This window comes from Danio rerio, chromosome 16, assembly GCF_049306965.1.
Source record: "Danio rerio strain Tuebingen ecotype United States chromosome 16, GRCz12tu, whole genome shotgun sequence".
Taxonomy (NCBI): domain Eukaryota; kingdom Metazoa; phylum Chordata; class Actinopteri; order Cypriniformes; family Danionidae; genus Danio; species Danio rerio.
Genome location: NC_133191.1, coordinates 45,021,306 through 45,038,348, shown reverse-complemented (window position 1 = coordinate 45,038,348; position 17,043 = coordinate 45,021,306). Strand labels below are relative to the sequence as shown.

Below are 17,043 nucleotides of genomic sequence, written 5' to 3'. Positions count from 1 at the left end.
CTGTATTTGAAGCTGCGTAGGATGTTTAGGTGTTTTTTGGTGTTTTTTTTATGTTCACCAAAAAAGAATATTTCCTTTCATGTTTGTTTATTCATTCATTTTCCTTCAGCTTAGTTTCTTTATTCATCAGGGGTCGCCACAGCTGAATGAACCGCCAACTTATCCAGCTTATCCACTCTCACATGCACACACATACACTGCGGCCAATGTAGTTTATTCAATTCACCTAAAGCGCATGTCTTTGGACTGTGGGGGAAACCGAAGCACCCTGCCGGGACTCAAACCAGTGACCTTCTTGCTGTGAGGCGACAGTGCTAACCACTGAGCCACTGTGTCGTCTCTTCATGTTTGTGGGTCAGAGTTATTAAGGGATAGAAAGATATTTAATTTCTGTCATCATTTTACTCTCCCTCTGCTTGTTTCAAACCTTTTGAGTTTCTTCTGTAAAAACAAGAAGATATTTTGAAGAATAATGAAAATCTGTAACAACTGACTCCCATAGTATTTGTTTTTTCTACTATGGATGTCAGTGTTTTCAGCATTTTTCAAGATATCTTCATTTGTGTTCAACAGAAGAAAGAATCTCAGGTTTGGAACCACTTGAAGGTGAGTAAATAATGAGTCAAGTTCTTTACACACTGAAGTCCGAAATGTTCATATGTGTTTTTTTTCGTAATCACATGTGAAAAATTCGTCACGTTAACAAAACCTTGCACACTGAGTCCGGTGCGTATTAATCAATCCATTACGAGAAAATACAAAACATTTCGGAGTCAGTTTAAGCAGCGATACGTCTCGTCTCCAAAGTAGAAACAGGAAAAGTAATGGGCTGCATATTGCATTCATCCAATTGAGAGGAAGGATTGTTCAGCTTATTATCAAACAGTTGCGCTGGATTATCCTGAAGTTTATTTCAGGAAATCAGTGGAATTTTGATACATTGCTTGTGATACTTCACATATTCACGTACGTAGACAAGTCCTGAATAGAGACTAGCATATTATATGACATAGATGGTGGTCGTGTTGACATATCGAAGCAACAGACTGAAAGCGGACCATACTTTTCATTGTAATGTCTATGGGCAGTTAGCAAATGTGTGGAGACAAACACACACACACACACACACACACACACACACACACACACACACACCAAGCAGCAGCAGCAGCAGGGGAGAGGTGTGCCAGTCACTGAATTCAGCATATAGAGGTTCTCAACTGTCCGCTACAATCCGTCTTTATTTTATGCTCTGTGATTGATGTCATATTGTGCAGCTCAAATGAAGGCATTGTGTATTTAGCTTTTTGCTTGTATTGTGGCTCTGAACTGTCAAAACCCCTCCTCTCGAATCACTTTTTCAAATGCGAAAACAGAAAATATTGCGGAAAGTGTGAAAAAAATCTAATTTTATGACTTTTCTTTATGACGGATGAAAGTTTCGGAGGCAGTGTGTCGATACGATTCACACAACCTGAGGTCGAATTCATTTTTATTGTGCGAAAATTACTATTGAAAAATTCGGATTCAGTGTACATTAACCTTTAATTTTCAGTTTGGGGAGAACTATCTCTTTAGCATCAACTAACTTTGTTTTAAACTCATTTTGTATTTAGTTTAAATCATGAAAGACGTGGAAAAACATTTAAATACAAAACATAAATAGAAAAAAAAATTTCTAGGCGATGCGGTTGCGCAGTAGGTAGTGCTGTCGCCTCACAGCAAGGTCACCGGTTCGAGCCTCGGCTGGGTCAGTTGCAATTCTGTGTGGAGATTGAATGTTATCTCTGCATTTGTGTGGGTTTCCTCCGGGTGCTCCGGTTTCCCCCACAGTCCAAAGACATGCGGCATTGGTGAGCTGGGTAGGCTAAATTCAGCGGTTCATTCCGCTGTGGCGACCCCACATTAATAAAGGGATTAAGCCGAAAATTCATGAATGAATGAGTTTTTTCTAGTTTTGAATCTGATATAAACAAATATACATCAAATATAGTTGTTTTTTTCTAATAGAACACTGCAGTATTATGTAGTAAATCATTTTTGTGCATATTTTTTTAAATCATATGCTCTTGTAATTTTTAATCAAAGCAGCTTCATACTAGCCATTACAGCTACACTTCTTCTCTGAAGGTTCACTGGTGCTGGGTTTGAACAACCTTTCACTCTTAAGATCTACCAGTAGCAAACCATATGAGATTAACACAGATTGTAACATTAATCCTCAAACTAACATAAACATAAAGTCCCAAACTACTCTATTATTTTTCTTTTCTAGAAAGTTGTTTCACTGGGGTGCCATAACAGGGAAAAACAGACTATCACAACTTCCGCTTCTGATTGATTTTAATCAGGGTTTGTGTGCTTTGTCTTTCAGTTGGAGTCTGCTCTGGGAGTGACCATTCTTCAGGTGGGGGTGGACGAGTGTGTATATGCAGCCTGTGGTCAGACAGGGGGTTGCTCCAGCAAGGTGACTTTCAGTGACACCCCTACAACCCTCAACAATGGGAACATCTCTCTGGTGTCGGTCTCAGCCAAAGCAAGTGTTCAGTGTGGTTGCCTGGGCCGAGAGAGCGTTCATCTGCACTGCTCCTCATACTCACAAAGCCCCTGTCTGAACGGAGGAACCTGTGTGGATAGTGAACTAGGCTACAGGTAAAACACCCATTTACCACTTGAGTCAGATTAATAGTCATGTTCTACAGTGGAGATCAAAACTAGAGAACGATCTATAGCAGGGGCGCCCAATCTCGGTCCTGGAGGGCTGGGGTCCTGCACAGTTTAGTTCCAACCCCAATCAGTCACACCTGGGCTAGCTAATCAAGCTCTTACTAGGCTTACTAGAAATATTCATGCAGGTGTGTTGAGGCAAGATGGAGCTAAAATCTGTAGGATTACAGCCCTCCTGGACCAAGTTTGGGCACCCCTGATCTATAGTTTACTCATTTTCAAGAACTGAGTCAAAGCTCACTTTTAAGATTCAAGAGTTCCCACTTAGATATGCTTAGCATTTATAGCAGGTTTGGCATGCTGTCCCGGGAGAGAACCCTGTGCTCGGAGATATTTGAGCCCAGGGCTCCCGCCCGGTCAATAAGCATATCAGGGTATCCAAGATCAGGTAGGTCTCGATAGCTACCCCTTTAGAAATGGGAAGGAAAGGAGGAGATGGGGTGGAAGGGGGGATTCTTTCAAAACGAAGATAGAGCAGTAAGGAGAAAATGATCCATTTATAGTAAGCTAGGATCACTCTGATTGGATTATTACTGATTACAGATAAGTATCCAGCAGTGCTCAATCATATCACATGCTCGTCTCGAAATTAGTTTATGAAACTTCACCTAAATTTGTTCATTTATTTGGATCTGTGGGAAACATTATATTTCTTATCCTGGGAAAAGACTGAAATTGTGTGAAGAAGTCAGTAAAAGATGAAGAAGGAAGTTCCGTGAATGACCTGCACACTCTTATCTTACTTTGTCTGCTGAAAATAGAGTTGTAATCTTTGCTCATGCTACAGTTATTACTGTTCTGTAATTCTGATGTCGAGACACCCTTTTTTTGTAAAACACTGTTATCATGGTATAGCCACAACAAACATTAAAATTTCAATAAAAATTACATTTATTTGTTTACATTTATTCATTTGTTTTGATCTTCAGTTTATATGATAGAATAATTGATGTTTTCAACCATGTGATGACCTGGTGAAAGGGATAGTTCACCCAAAGTGTAAAATGATGTCATCATTAACTCACTCTTGACTTGTTTCAAACCAGTTTAAGAATTTCTTTTCTGTTGAATATAAAAGAATATATTTTGAAGAAACCGGTAACCATTGACTTCCATAGTCTTTGTTTTTCCTACTATGGATGTTAATAGTTACAGGTTTTCAGCATTCTTCAAAATATCTTCATTTGTGTTCAACAGAAGAAAGCATTAACAAACTTAGTTTTAATTTCATTTTGTATTTTGTTTAAATCACTTATGAAATGTGAAAAAACTGATATTAAAAAACAAAACTTAAAATGTTTTTTTATATACAGTTTTTTTCTGGTTTCGAATCTGATATAAACAAACATACAACAAATTTAGTTGTAGTTGTTTTCAAATAGAACTGTACAGGGAAGTGGACGCTGACTACAGGGTGTGGATCCAAATGCAAGTTTTATAAACAGGTTGGTGTGGCAAACAATGGTCAACACAGGGGCAAGCAGATGTATACAAGCAAATCCAGAGTCGTGGTCATAAACAGGCGGACGGTCAAAAAGCAGACAGCATACAGGAATAAACAATAAAACAAGGGTCCAACATGGCAAAACAAGGCAGGGAAACCGCGCCTTAATGTTCACAATACTGCTTAAAAGACTCAGCACTGATGTGTGTGAGAGTGCTCTCTTTACAGTCTAGGTAATGAATGAATGATGAGCTTCAGCTTTGTCTGTGTGAGTGTGTGTGTAATCAACGAAATGAGGAACCGGTGTGAGTGAGCACTGCATGATAGGATTTGTAGTCCATATAACAACAAATTTGTAGTTCTTTATTGTACTTTATTGTTCTTTATTGAACTGTGTTTACCAGCTATCTGCAGCCACTAGATCGCTGGTGATCATAACACACACACACACACACACACACACACACACACACACACACACACACACACACACACATATATATATATATATATATATATATATATATATATATATATATATATATATATATATATATATATATATATATATATATAATCATATGCTCTGATTTTTAATCAAACCAGATTTCTACTAGCCATTACAGCTACACATCTTCTATAAAAGTTCACTGATGCAGGGTTTAGATAACCTTTCACTAAGTGGTTACAGGTTTTCAACATTTTTTTAAAGTAACATTTTTTTTTGCATTCAACAGCACAAAAAATAAACTCAAATTTATATGAAACATGTAAGGGGTGAGTAAATGATGGCAGAATTTTGGATGAACTATCCCTTTAAGTTATGACTGATCTTCTGCTCTGTCACAGGTGTAAATGTCCCCCAATGTTTGATGGGCCAGAATGCCAGCAAACCAAACACAGCTTTCTTGGCAACGGCTATGCTTGGTTCCATCCCATAAAGCCGTGCTTCCAGAGCCACATCTCTCTGGAGTTCATCACGGAGGCAGCCAATGGCCTGTTGTTCTACAACGGCCCAATGGGAGCACCTCAGCCCAGAGAAAAAGAGGACTTTATTGCCCTGGGTATGAATCATCATATTTACATGTTTTTGTGCATTCAAAATGAGCAGCTGCATATATATTACACATATCACATATAAACAAGCACAATGTAAAGTCACTTTAGAATACACTGTGTTATTGTAGTATTATTTATATAGTGTTATCTTTTTTTGTTTGTATCTTGAATGAGCATTTATTTTTCTGTTTTCAGTTTACATTATTTTACATTTATTTTTATGAAACATTTGGTTTTATTTGTTTTTAAGGGGGTGTAAGTAAATTATATGTTTAAATATATAATTTTTAAAGATATAAATATATATATATATATATATATATATATATATATATATATATATATATATATATATATATATATATATATATATATATTTATAAAGACTAGTACATGACAATTTTTTTGTATATACATTCACCGGCCACTTTGTTAGGTACACCAGTCCAACTGCACAATACCGTAAATTTCTAATCAGCCAATCACATGGCAGCAACTCAATGCATATAGGCATGTAAACACGTTCAAGACGATCTACTGCAGTTCAAACCGAACATCAGAATAGGGAAGAAAGGTGATTTAAGTGACTTTGAACGTGTCATGGTTGTTGGTGCCAGACAGGCTGGTCTGAGTATTTCAGAAACTGCTCATCTACTGGGATTTTCACGCACAACCATCTCTAGGGTTTACAGAGAATGGTCCAAAAAAGAGAAAATATCCAGTGAGTGGCAGTTCTGTGGGCGCAAATGACTTGTTGATGCCAGAGGTCAGAGGAGAATGGCCAGACTGGTTTGAGCTGATAGAGAGGTAACAGTAACATAAAAAAAACACTTGTTACTACCGAGGTATGCAGAAAAGCATCTCTGTATGCACAACACATTCAACCTTGAGGCGGATGGGCTACAGCAGCAGAAGACCACACCGGGTGCCACTCCTGTCAGCTAAGAACAGGAAAATGAGGCTACAATTCGCACAGGCTCACCAAAATGTAGATAATAGAAGATTGAAGAAATGTTGCCTGTCTGATTCTTGATTTCTGCTGCAACATTTGGATGGTAGGGTCAGAATTTGGCATCAACAACATTAAAGCATGGATCCATCCTGCCTTGTATCAACGGTTCAGGCTGGTAGTAGTGGTGTAATGGTGTGGGGTGTGGGAGTTCACTGTACTCAAATGGCCTCCACAGTCACCAGACTCAATCCAATAGAGCATTGGGATGTGGTAGAACGGGAGATTTGCATCACTGATGTGCAGCCGACAAATCTGCAGCAACTGCGTGATGCTATCCTGTCAATATAGACCAAAATCTCAGAGGAATATTTCGAGCATCTTGCTGAATCTGTGCCACGAAGGATTAAGGCAGTTCTGAGGGCAAAAGGGGTCCAACTCTGTACTATTAAGGTGTACCTAATAAAGTGGCCAGTGAGTGTATATCCACTATATTAAAAATTAATTTTAATATAAAATTAGGTTTTCTTTTTTTAGGTTTTCATCAAAAAGTTTTATTTAGTTGCAGCTTTGTTTGAATTACCAACATAAACGTATGTTTTTAAAGTAGTGTCATTTGTAATATTAGTTTAACACACATTGAGACTGCTTCCAAATTCTGAAATAGAAAGGGTCAGTTCTCATGTTACCACTGCATGACATTAATTTCCACTCTTAATTAAGTGTGTGACTAAAATCGATGAATGGCAACAGGCACAGTCTGAAGTGCGCCATTAGTGATAGATGTTTGTAAATGTGTTCGGTCAGCAGTGGTGAGAGTGCAGTTTGGGTCAACATTGATCTAAACCTCAGGTCATTGCAGAAGGTCACACATTCAGATTCTGTGCCACCTGTCCAATACTGTATCGTGCAACTGGTCGCATGATTTCGGGAAATAACCCTCCCGTGGCCTTGCATAAGCTTACATCATCACTTTGGTGCATGTTTTTATTGAACTGGGGCCAAAACCCTCCAGTGCAGTGACAGCAATTTCAACCTGACCACAAATTGATTGCGAATAAGCATTTTTTTTTACTGCTGGGGGTCAAAAGCAATCTGAGGGGCCACAAAACAGCATTGGATTTTCATGTCACACATGTTTGCGGTACTGGTGTCATGTGCTGGCCCGTGATGAGTTTGAAACTTAGCAAAAGTTCAATTCAATTCATCTTTCTTTCTATAGCGTGTTTACAATGTAGATTGTATCAAAACAGCTTAACATAGAAGTTCTAGTAAATTGAAACTGTGTCAGTCCAGTTTTCAGAGTTAGAATTCAGTTTAGTTCAGTTCAGTGTGGTTTATTTTTCACTGCTGAAAGTCCAAACACAAGAGCAAATCCATCCACTTCACCAAGAGACAAAAGTGAAAGAAAAAACCTTGGGAAAAACAGGCTCTGTTGGGCATGACCGTTTCCCCTCTGGCCAAACTTAGCTTGAGATCAAATCTGTGAGATTGTTTCAGCATTTTTTGTCATTACCCGAATCAGTTTAGGTTAAAAGTTTAAGAACATTGTGAAAATATATAATTTTAGAGTAGCACTTTATTTTGATGGTCCATTTGAGTAGTAGTAGACTGTCTGCTTAATATCTGCTGATATTGACATTCAACAGACATTTAACTGACTATAAGAAACTTTGCAAATACATGTAAACTTACACTAACCCTAACCCCAACCTAACAGTCTACTTATAATCTAATGAGAATTAGTTGGCATGCAGATGTAATGTACCTTAAATTCAACAAACGGACCATCAAAATAAAGTGTGACCAATTTTAGTATTGTCTAATTGTCTAATGGGCAGTGCGCCAACATATAGCGCAACAGCGTTGTGGCCATTACAAGTTTGAGTCTCGACATAAGGACCTATCCCAATCCATCCCTCTCTCTATCTACAGCTTAGCTTTTTGTCATTATACTTTCCTGTCAAAATAAAGGCAAAAAATATATAAATGATGTCATTTCCACAATAGTAACCATAACAACAGTTTTTTTTACGTTTGTAATGAGAAGAAATGTTTCTTGAGCAAAAAAAAAATCTGCATTTTAAAATTATTTCCAAAAAGTAATGTGACCATTAAGATTTGAATAATTATACTGAAAAATAAATCCAATTAATAAATAAAGAACATTTTAGAATAAGTGCATATACACTCAAAAAATATTTTTGCTGCTTGTTCAAACTACTTTGAACTAATATTTACAGACTACTATTTAAAATGAGCTGAAACAGCACGATTCTTGAGATTTTTTGGGACAACTTAATTGATTTATCATCAAATCACTGAAATGAGTCAAGTTAACTTAATAGATTTGTTTTGGGACAACAGGAATGAATTGTGTAGAACCCAGCAATTGTTTTTATTATTTAAAGTGTATGAGTTTGTTTTAATCTGTAATAGTTTTTCACAACATTTTTGATCAAATAATGCTGTTAATATTAATAATAATAAATGCTAATAATGAGTTATAGAATAATTACATAGTAACAGGCCCAGCCGGCACTTGAAACAGTGACCTTCTTGCTGTGGGGTGACAGTGCTAACCACAGAGCCACCTTGTGTGAAGTATTTAGAAAATCTTGAAAACTTTTTTCACTATAAAGAACCTTTCATTCAATGGAAAATTTCGATGGATGTTGAAAGTAATTCTTGCAAGGAGAAATAAGAAGCCTTTATTTTTCAAGATTGTTGGTGAGCCTCGGAGGCTTTTAAACCTGGCAGCTTTTAATATACCTCTGTTTTTTTTATTCCATTTTTAATAGAGCTGAAAAATGGAGTTCCAGTGCTGAGTGTGAATCATGGTTCAGGAACTCTGACCCTGCAGCTGAGCGCGAGAGCCACTGTCACAGACCGCCGCTGGCATCACCTCGACATCATCAGCGATGGCAAGGTATAAACATAGACTGAAAATGAAGAGCACATGGCCAGGTTGACACACTAGACCGCTGCCATTCATTATGTTTTTTAATTTTTTTATTTGCCTTTCATTTCATATCTGAAACTGACAGAGAGTGCTGTTAGTCACGTATCTCTGATGCTCTCATTGGGTTAAGCAGATTGTGAGCTTTGGCGCCCTCTAGGATTGGGTCTGAAATATTCAATAACCAAACTTGACGCCTGGCGCACTCGGATGTGGTGTGACACTTAGCCCTCTAGTTAAATCATTTGAGTGTGTTTGTGTGCGTGTGTGTTTCTGCAGAGTGTTCAAATGATTCTGGACCACTGCTCTGGAGCCGTGGTGAACGAGGTGGAAGGTCTGGGAGTAGAGATGTTTGAGACTGATCAGTCTGTGTGCAAGGCTTCTGGCGAGACACCAGGCAGTGAGAGGTAAAAAATTATGATCTTAAAGAGACAGTAACCCAAAAAGAATGATTTTCACATCCTCCATTTGTTTAAACTTGTTTGAACACAAGGGAATATAAATAAAAAAAGCTTTAATTAATATATCACTATTTTCCTGCTATGGATGTTAGGTGCTACAGGTTTCTTCTTTATGCCTTCTTAATGCCTTAAATAAAAGTTTCTGAACATTATACAGGGTATTTTTTATCATTTATATCATTTATAACACATCATTTCCATATGGATGTAGACTCTGATAAAAATCTGATTTTATTTTATGATCACAACCCACAGTTCGGAACGCACGTGACCCGCAAATTAATCACTTTTTTGAACTTGTAGGTTAATCCAACATTTATAACAATTGCAGAGAGATTGCCTCCCACCTCATTTAAATCACATATAAATATAATGATTATTAATTATTAGGTTATTGATTAAAAGTGTTAAAAGTGTGATAAATGAGAATGATTTACATGTTTATGCACTGCATTCAAATCTATGTTTGATCGAGAGAGATTTAGTTAAAATTTTTCAGTTCATTACAAACAATGAAATAAGACAGAAGTACTGGGAGAACATCACTGATGTGCCAGCAGGGTTTAGCTCTAACCCAGCAGGGTTTAGGTCTAACTTGCCTCAACACACCTACCTGGGTGTTTCAAGTATACCTAGTAAGACCTTGATTAGCTTGTTCAGGTGTGTTTGATTAGGGTTGGAGCTAAAACCTGCAGGACACCGGCCCTCCAGGAACAAGTTTGGTGACCACTGGTTTAATGGAACGTCAAGTTGAATGTTGTAGCAATTACATTGTTTAACCAATAGGTGGCGACAAACAACCATCAAAATTATATCACTGAATATGTTTTTATGCGTAATACGCCTAAAATAAAACATGTTTTATGTGTAAATTGTCATCATTAATGACAATTTAATCCTCTGAATCATTAATTGAAAATAAATATATGTTGTACAAGATTTCTATAATATTTCTATCATATTCTTAATTTTTCGTATTGAATATTTTCCTTATTTTTAGCTTGTTCTTCCTTGATTTTGGATTTTTGTTAAAATGACAGGTTAAAATTTATAATAATATATTCTGTTTGTCAAAACCAATGGTTTTTGCAGTAATATTTTTTTATAAATGGAAAGCAATTGACATTTGTCTACCTTTTTGCTGATGGTCCGATCCTTGACTGAAAAACCACACTGTGATCTGAACCGTGAGATTTGTGATCCGTTACACCACTAATATTTATTTATTTTTATTTATTTTTTCAAGAATGCATTCATCTAGAATAAAACATTTAAAGAAACAAAGAAGACATTTGGGGATATTAATAATAAATGAAAATAATAAAAAAAAACCCAAAATGAAAATTCTGTCATCATTTATTCACCATCATGTCTTTTCAAACCCCTTATATCTATATAATAAATCTGTTCATCATAAAGCAAGCATATCCTTTAAAAAGCTTGATGGATGCGCATTTATTTTTTTATCTCCTAAGAAACATTATGAAGTGTAAAGAGTTTCAGTCAATGGAGGGATTAAAATCTCTCAGATATTATGTTTTGGGGTGAACTAACCCTTTAACAACAAATTGTAATGTAAACTAAAGCTTGTTTTTTTTACTATTGGTTGCTCTTTCTTTTCCAGAACAATAAACTTATCTTTTTTTATTTGTATGTAATATTTCATCAGTAGTAGCAAGTAGAAAATCAAGATGGCAGATGAGTTGACATGTCTGAATATACATATCTGTGGATTTCACATGTGTTTATCTCTCCTCAGGTTTTTGGATGTCTACCAGCCTCTTCAGCTGGGTGGTGTTAAAGAGACACACTCACTGCGCAGGTCACATCCACACTACAAAGGGTTTGTGGGATGTATGAGGAACCTGGTGGTGGACAGTCAGGTAATACCACTGTAAATGTGTTTATACATCTAGAAGCTGGTTTGATTTGAACCAATTTAGTACACTACAGTCTATACAGTATACTACTGCTTTCTGGAGGTAGTCTAGAGGCAAAATATTGAATACATATGCGCTTATTCATTAACAAACTGTATCTATCTACTGTCATCTTTTGTAGTAAAAGCAGTTTTTATTGTAGAGCATCCTTATTGGAGTAAACAGGCCTTTAATTCTATTTAAATGGTTTATTTGTGATCTGGAATACATTGAGCCTAAATAATAAGATGCAATAGAAATAAATTTTGATGTAAATCATACACACTTGTATAACGCAATGTAAAATTCCACCTAAAATTTATTGTGCTCATATTTCAGAAATGGTTGTATATATTTTGCATAATATATTAAGTCTTAAACATAATTTCTTACATGGTTGAGATTCAGACCAAAGTGTTTCGCTTTCTAATCCACGATCTTTTGTTTAGATGGAACAAACGTTCACCTGAGCCACTTTCTGACAGGGCGTCGATACGGATCAATGCGGTTCAGCATTGTGCTAACTCAGGCCTTTCTCTGTGTTTGTGTGTGTGTGTGTTTTCTGTCAGGTGTACGACCTCAGCAGCGCAGCAGAGAGTGAGAACACCGCCCCGGGATGTGCCCTGACGGATGGTGTGTGTTTGACTGCAGGAGGACCGTCTTGTGGAGTACATGGGAGATGCTTAGGTGAATGGGGCTCTTTCAGCTGTGATTGCCATCCTGGATACAGCGGACACAAGTGTGATAAGGGTAAGCCAACACAACATACATTATACATCACTCCATGGCCTATTGTTTGATGATCATGAATATAGGTCAGGGTTTTTCAAAGTCTAAGACAGTGGGCCTCCCTTTTGACACAACTTATCCATTGGCGCCCCCCTCCACCCAAACACGCACACGCACACACACACACACACACATATATATATATATATATATATATATATATATATATATATATATATATATATATATATATATATACAGTATAAAGACACAGACAGATGTCAGACGGTTAACTCACTTTTATAATCATTTGCATGAAAGTGCAATTATTTACAGAGTAATAACAAGTATTTTAATATAACGTTTTTAAAACTAGAATGATGGTTCAATATGAATAGAACAGATCCAAGAACTGTCCATCCCAGTCAAAACTGTCAAAGTTTAGCGGGTCTCATGCTGTCATTAGCCAAAATATTCTGACAAACCACACATAAAGGTCGTGGTTCATCAGATGGTCCTGTCCACGTAAATCCTAAACTCAAATACTGATCATCATATCGTCGTCTTTTGGGTTTAAGCCCTGAACTTGAAGGCTTTTGTGGCGAGGGGGCGTGGCCGAGAGCCGTGGGAACGGAGTGAGGCCACCGCGTGAGTGGATACACCTGCGGTGCGCACCTGCCTCAGATCCCACGGAAGGAGCCCTGGATCATAAAAGGAGGAACGTGGGCAGAGGAAGCCGAGAGAGTACCGGACCCGGACATATTTTACTTTTGCTTTCAGTTTGTTTTGGTTTAGACGGCAGCCTCCGTGAGGAGCTGCCGTCTAGGTCATATGAAGTTATGCGTCTGTCTGTCTGTGCCTGTCCGTCTATCTATCTATCTATCTATCTATCTATCTATCTATCTATCTATCTATCTATCTATCTATCTATCTATCTATCTATCTATCTATCTATCTATCTATCTATCTATCTATCTATCTATCTATCCACTGAACTTTATCCATCTATCTATCCATCCATGCATCCATCCATCATACTTTATCCATCCATCCAGCCGTTCATCATACTCTATCTATCCATCCATCCATCCATCCATTGTTCTCTATCCATCCATCCATCCATCCATCCATAGTACTTTATATATCCATCTATCCATCCATCCATTCATCCTACTTTATCTATCCATCTATTCATCTATCCATCCATTGTACTGTATCCATCCATCCATCGATCCATATATCCTACTGTATCCATCCATCTATCGATCCATCCATCGTACTGTATTCATCCATCCATCTATCCATCCATCTATCCATCCATCAATCCATCCATCAATCCATCCATCATACTGTATCCATCCATCCATCATTCTGTATCCATCCATCTATCCATCCATCCATTCATCCATCTATCCATCCATCCATTCATCCATCGTTCTCTATCCATCCATCCATCCATCCATCCAACTATCAATCCATTGTACTGTATATATCCATATATCCATCTATTCATCCATTCATCTTACTTTATCTATCCATCTATCATCTATCCATCCATTGTACTGTATCCATCCATCCATCGATCCATATATCCTACTGTATCCATCCATCTATCCATCCATCCATCCATCCATCCATCGTACTGTATTCATCCATCCATCCATCTATCTATCCATCTATCCATCCATCAATTCATCCATCGTACTGTATCCATCCATCCATCATTCTGTATCCATCCATCTATCCATCCATCCATCCATTCATCCATTGTACTGTATCTATCCATCCATCCATCTTACTGTATCTATCCATCAATCCATCCACCCATCCATCAATCTATCCATTGTACTGTATCTATTCATCTATCCATCCATCCTACCTACTGTATCTATTCATCTATTTATCCATTCATCCATAAATTGTACTGTATCCATCCATCCATATATTGTACCATATTCATCCATCCATCAATCATACTGTATCATCCATCTATCCATCCATCCATCTATCCATCCATCCATCCATCCATCCATCCATTGTACTGTATCTACCAATCTATCCATCCATCCATCCATCCATCACACTGTATCTATCCATCTATCTATCTATCCACCCTACTGTATCTGTCCATCTATCTATCCATCCATCCATCCATCCATCCATCCGTTCGTCCGTCTATCCATCCATCCATCCATCAATCCATCCTAATGTATATATCCATCTATCCATCCATCCTACTGTAGCTATCCATCTATCAGCCATCCATCTATTTCATTGTATCCATCCATCCATCCATCCATCCATCCATCCATTCATCGTACTGTATCCATCCATTCATCCTTCCACACATAATTAAAATATTACCTATTTTTTAATAAGTGTACAAAACATGTATTATAATATATTTAAAAGACAATGTATTCGTGTCATGCCAGTATTGCAGTTTTTATTACACTTGGCATCTGTGTGCATCCAAGCACGTCATTATTTTGGTCACAGTGGTAATAATGCGATTAAGGTGTTACCGCGCTTTTAAAATGTGTATTGCGTTTATTGCCTGCACCACAAAGGTAATGTAATTATGGTTAGGATGATTATGAGCTTAATCACATTATTGTGATTGAAGTATTGTGTTTACATGAGGTAAAGTTTAATTGCAATATGGCAAAAATCCCATTTTAATCAGATTATGAGGGTGCATGTAAATGTATTGAAAAAGCTTAATATTTTCTGACACATTTAAGTTTCTGTGATGAATGAGGAAGTTAATAGAAAGCATTTATCTGAAATCTCTTGTAACATTATAAATGTCTTTGCTATTAGTTTTGTCTATTTAATGTATCGCTGTTAGAAAAATGCAATTTCTGATACACTGATCTCCACTTATACAATGGAGTATGTTAAAAAGTCAAATATTATTCTGATTTCTTATATTATTTGTTTACATCTTAGCGCTTCCTGAGTGGTCATTTGAGAGGGACAGTGTGTTGAGGTACCAGCTGAGGGGTGGAGGAAGTCCACGACGGACACAAGCTCATTTCCTGCTGAGAACACGCTCCTCAACGGGCACCCTTCTCAGCATGGCCTCACGGGACGCCAATGAGTTCATCATCCTGGAAGTGAGTGATACACATCAATGCAAAATCATAAATGGTTAAAGAGTGTTCAATCAGAAATTTTCAAATGCATAATTGCATACATGCATAATTTGAAGCTCCTAGTGCACTTTGAAGGAAATGTCACTCCCAGGGGCGGGGTTTATGTAAATTTAAGGGTTAACTTGGTAAACCAAGGGTAAACTTGGTGATGTCACAAACCCAAGGAAAAGGCCAAGGAAAAGCTTGTTGTAGGCCTTAAAATGCAAATTCTGTTAAATAAAAGATCTCACTTTGCATTACACCTTAAATCCCGTAACTTTTCATTAAAGTTTATGTTCAGAAATCATTCAAAACTAATTTTAATAAAATGTTGAATCCCATTTAAAGCTAACACTGTGCACTGTACTTTTTCAGATAGTGGATGGGTACCTCAATGTTCGTGCTAACCTTGGTGACGGCACTCACTCGCTAAAACTAACAGGCCAGCGTGTAAACCATGGCCAGTGGGTGCTGATCAGCATTCTCCGGCATGACAACATCTTCATCCTGCGACTGGAGCAGGGCGGAGGCTCACGAGAGGTGACAGGGGTCCTGGGACAGAAGAAGGAAATTGTAGTTCACCCCTCCAGTGTGTTTCTGGGAAACAGCGCCAGCCCAAACACACAGGGAGACTTTCAGGGTGAGTTTACTCATCACTTTCTTCCTCACTCCTGGGATTTTTATCTTAAACTAATTTGTTTGTTTTCGGTAATGATGATAGCGCGAGAAATAATTGATTAGCCATCAAATTATCATCACATAATGAAATAGATTGAGGTGATTTGTTCTCTAGATTGTTTTCTAATAATTCAGCAGACTTATACTATGGTTTCCACACCCACAGACATTATTTAGGTCTTCTATTTCAGGACATTTGTTGTGACTATTTTGGTGTAGATTTTTCTCCATCTCATTCAAACATTTAGATTTTAAGTTGTAGATTGTAACTGTGTTTTTCTCTGAAAATAATTGAACCATTCATTTCAGGTTTTCCAGTCTCTTCTAATGTTCAAATGAGTAGATTCAGGAGTGTTTAAATAGGAAGAGGTTGAAAATGTGCCTTCAGGAACAGTGTTGGGAAATACTACTTTAAAGGACAGTTTTCTATTCATCCAAAAATCCTACAAAAAAGATCATAGTTTCCTTGAAAATGTGAAGGAAGTTATCTACACTGCAAAAAAATGCTTTTCTTACTTAGATTTTTTGACTTGTTTCTAGACCAAATATTTGAAAATTCCTAAATCAAGAAGAATTTTCTAGACAAGCAAAACATATTGTCTTGTTTTTAGAAATAATATGCCAATATTAAGTGAGTTTTTACTTAAAACAAGCCAAATAATCTGCCAATAGGGTAAGCAAAATAATCTTACGTCAAAAGAAAAAACAAGATTATTTTGTTTACCCCATTGGCAGATTATTTTGCTTGTTTTAAGGAAAATCTCACTTAATATTGGCATATTATTTCTCAAAACGAGACAATATGTTTTGCTTGTCTAGAAAATGCCTCTTGATATAAGAAATTTTAGATATTTAGACTAGAAACAAGACAAAAAATCTAAGCAAGAAAAGCATTTTTGCAGTGTAGCTTATTTCTCACAGATATAATACATGACTTGAGCACGAAATGAATTAAAATGATTTCAGAAGGATTGTTTGGAT

General features: G+C 37.1%; 1 protein-coding gene across 2 annotated transcripts in view; it reads left to right on the top strand.

Annotated features, from left to right (window-relative positions):
• The window catches only part of si:dkey-22o22.2, a 368,709-nt gene that overhangs the window by 337,000 nt on the left and 14,666 nt on the right, over window positions 1–17,043 (top strand). For both annotated transcript variants that reach the window (XM_073926494.1, XM_001921088.9), the window contains 8 exons: window positions 2,375–2,652; window positions 5,021–5,235; window positions 8,981–9,108; window positions 9,418–9,545; window positions 11,359–11,482; window positions 12,088–12,268; window positions 15,200–15,366; window positions 15,760–16,024. In XM_073926494.1, the coding sequence (XP_073782595.1) occupies window positions 2,375–2,652; window positions 5,021–5,235; window positions 8,981–9,108; window positions 9,418–9,545; window positions 11,359–11,482; window positions 12,088–12,268; window positions 15,200–15,366; window positions 15,760–16,024 (1,486 nt within the window). The remainder of the gene's footprint in view (window positions 1–2,374; window positions 2,653–5,020; window positions 5,236–8,980; window positions 9,109–9,417; window positions 9,546–11,358; window positions 11,483–12,087; window positions 12,269–15,199; window positions 15,367–15,759; window positions 16,025–17,043) is intronic.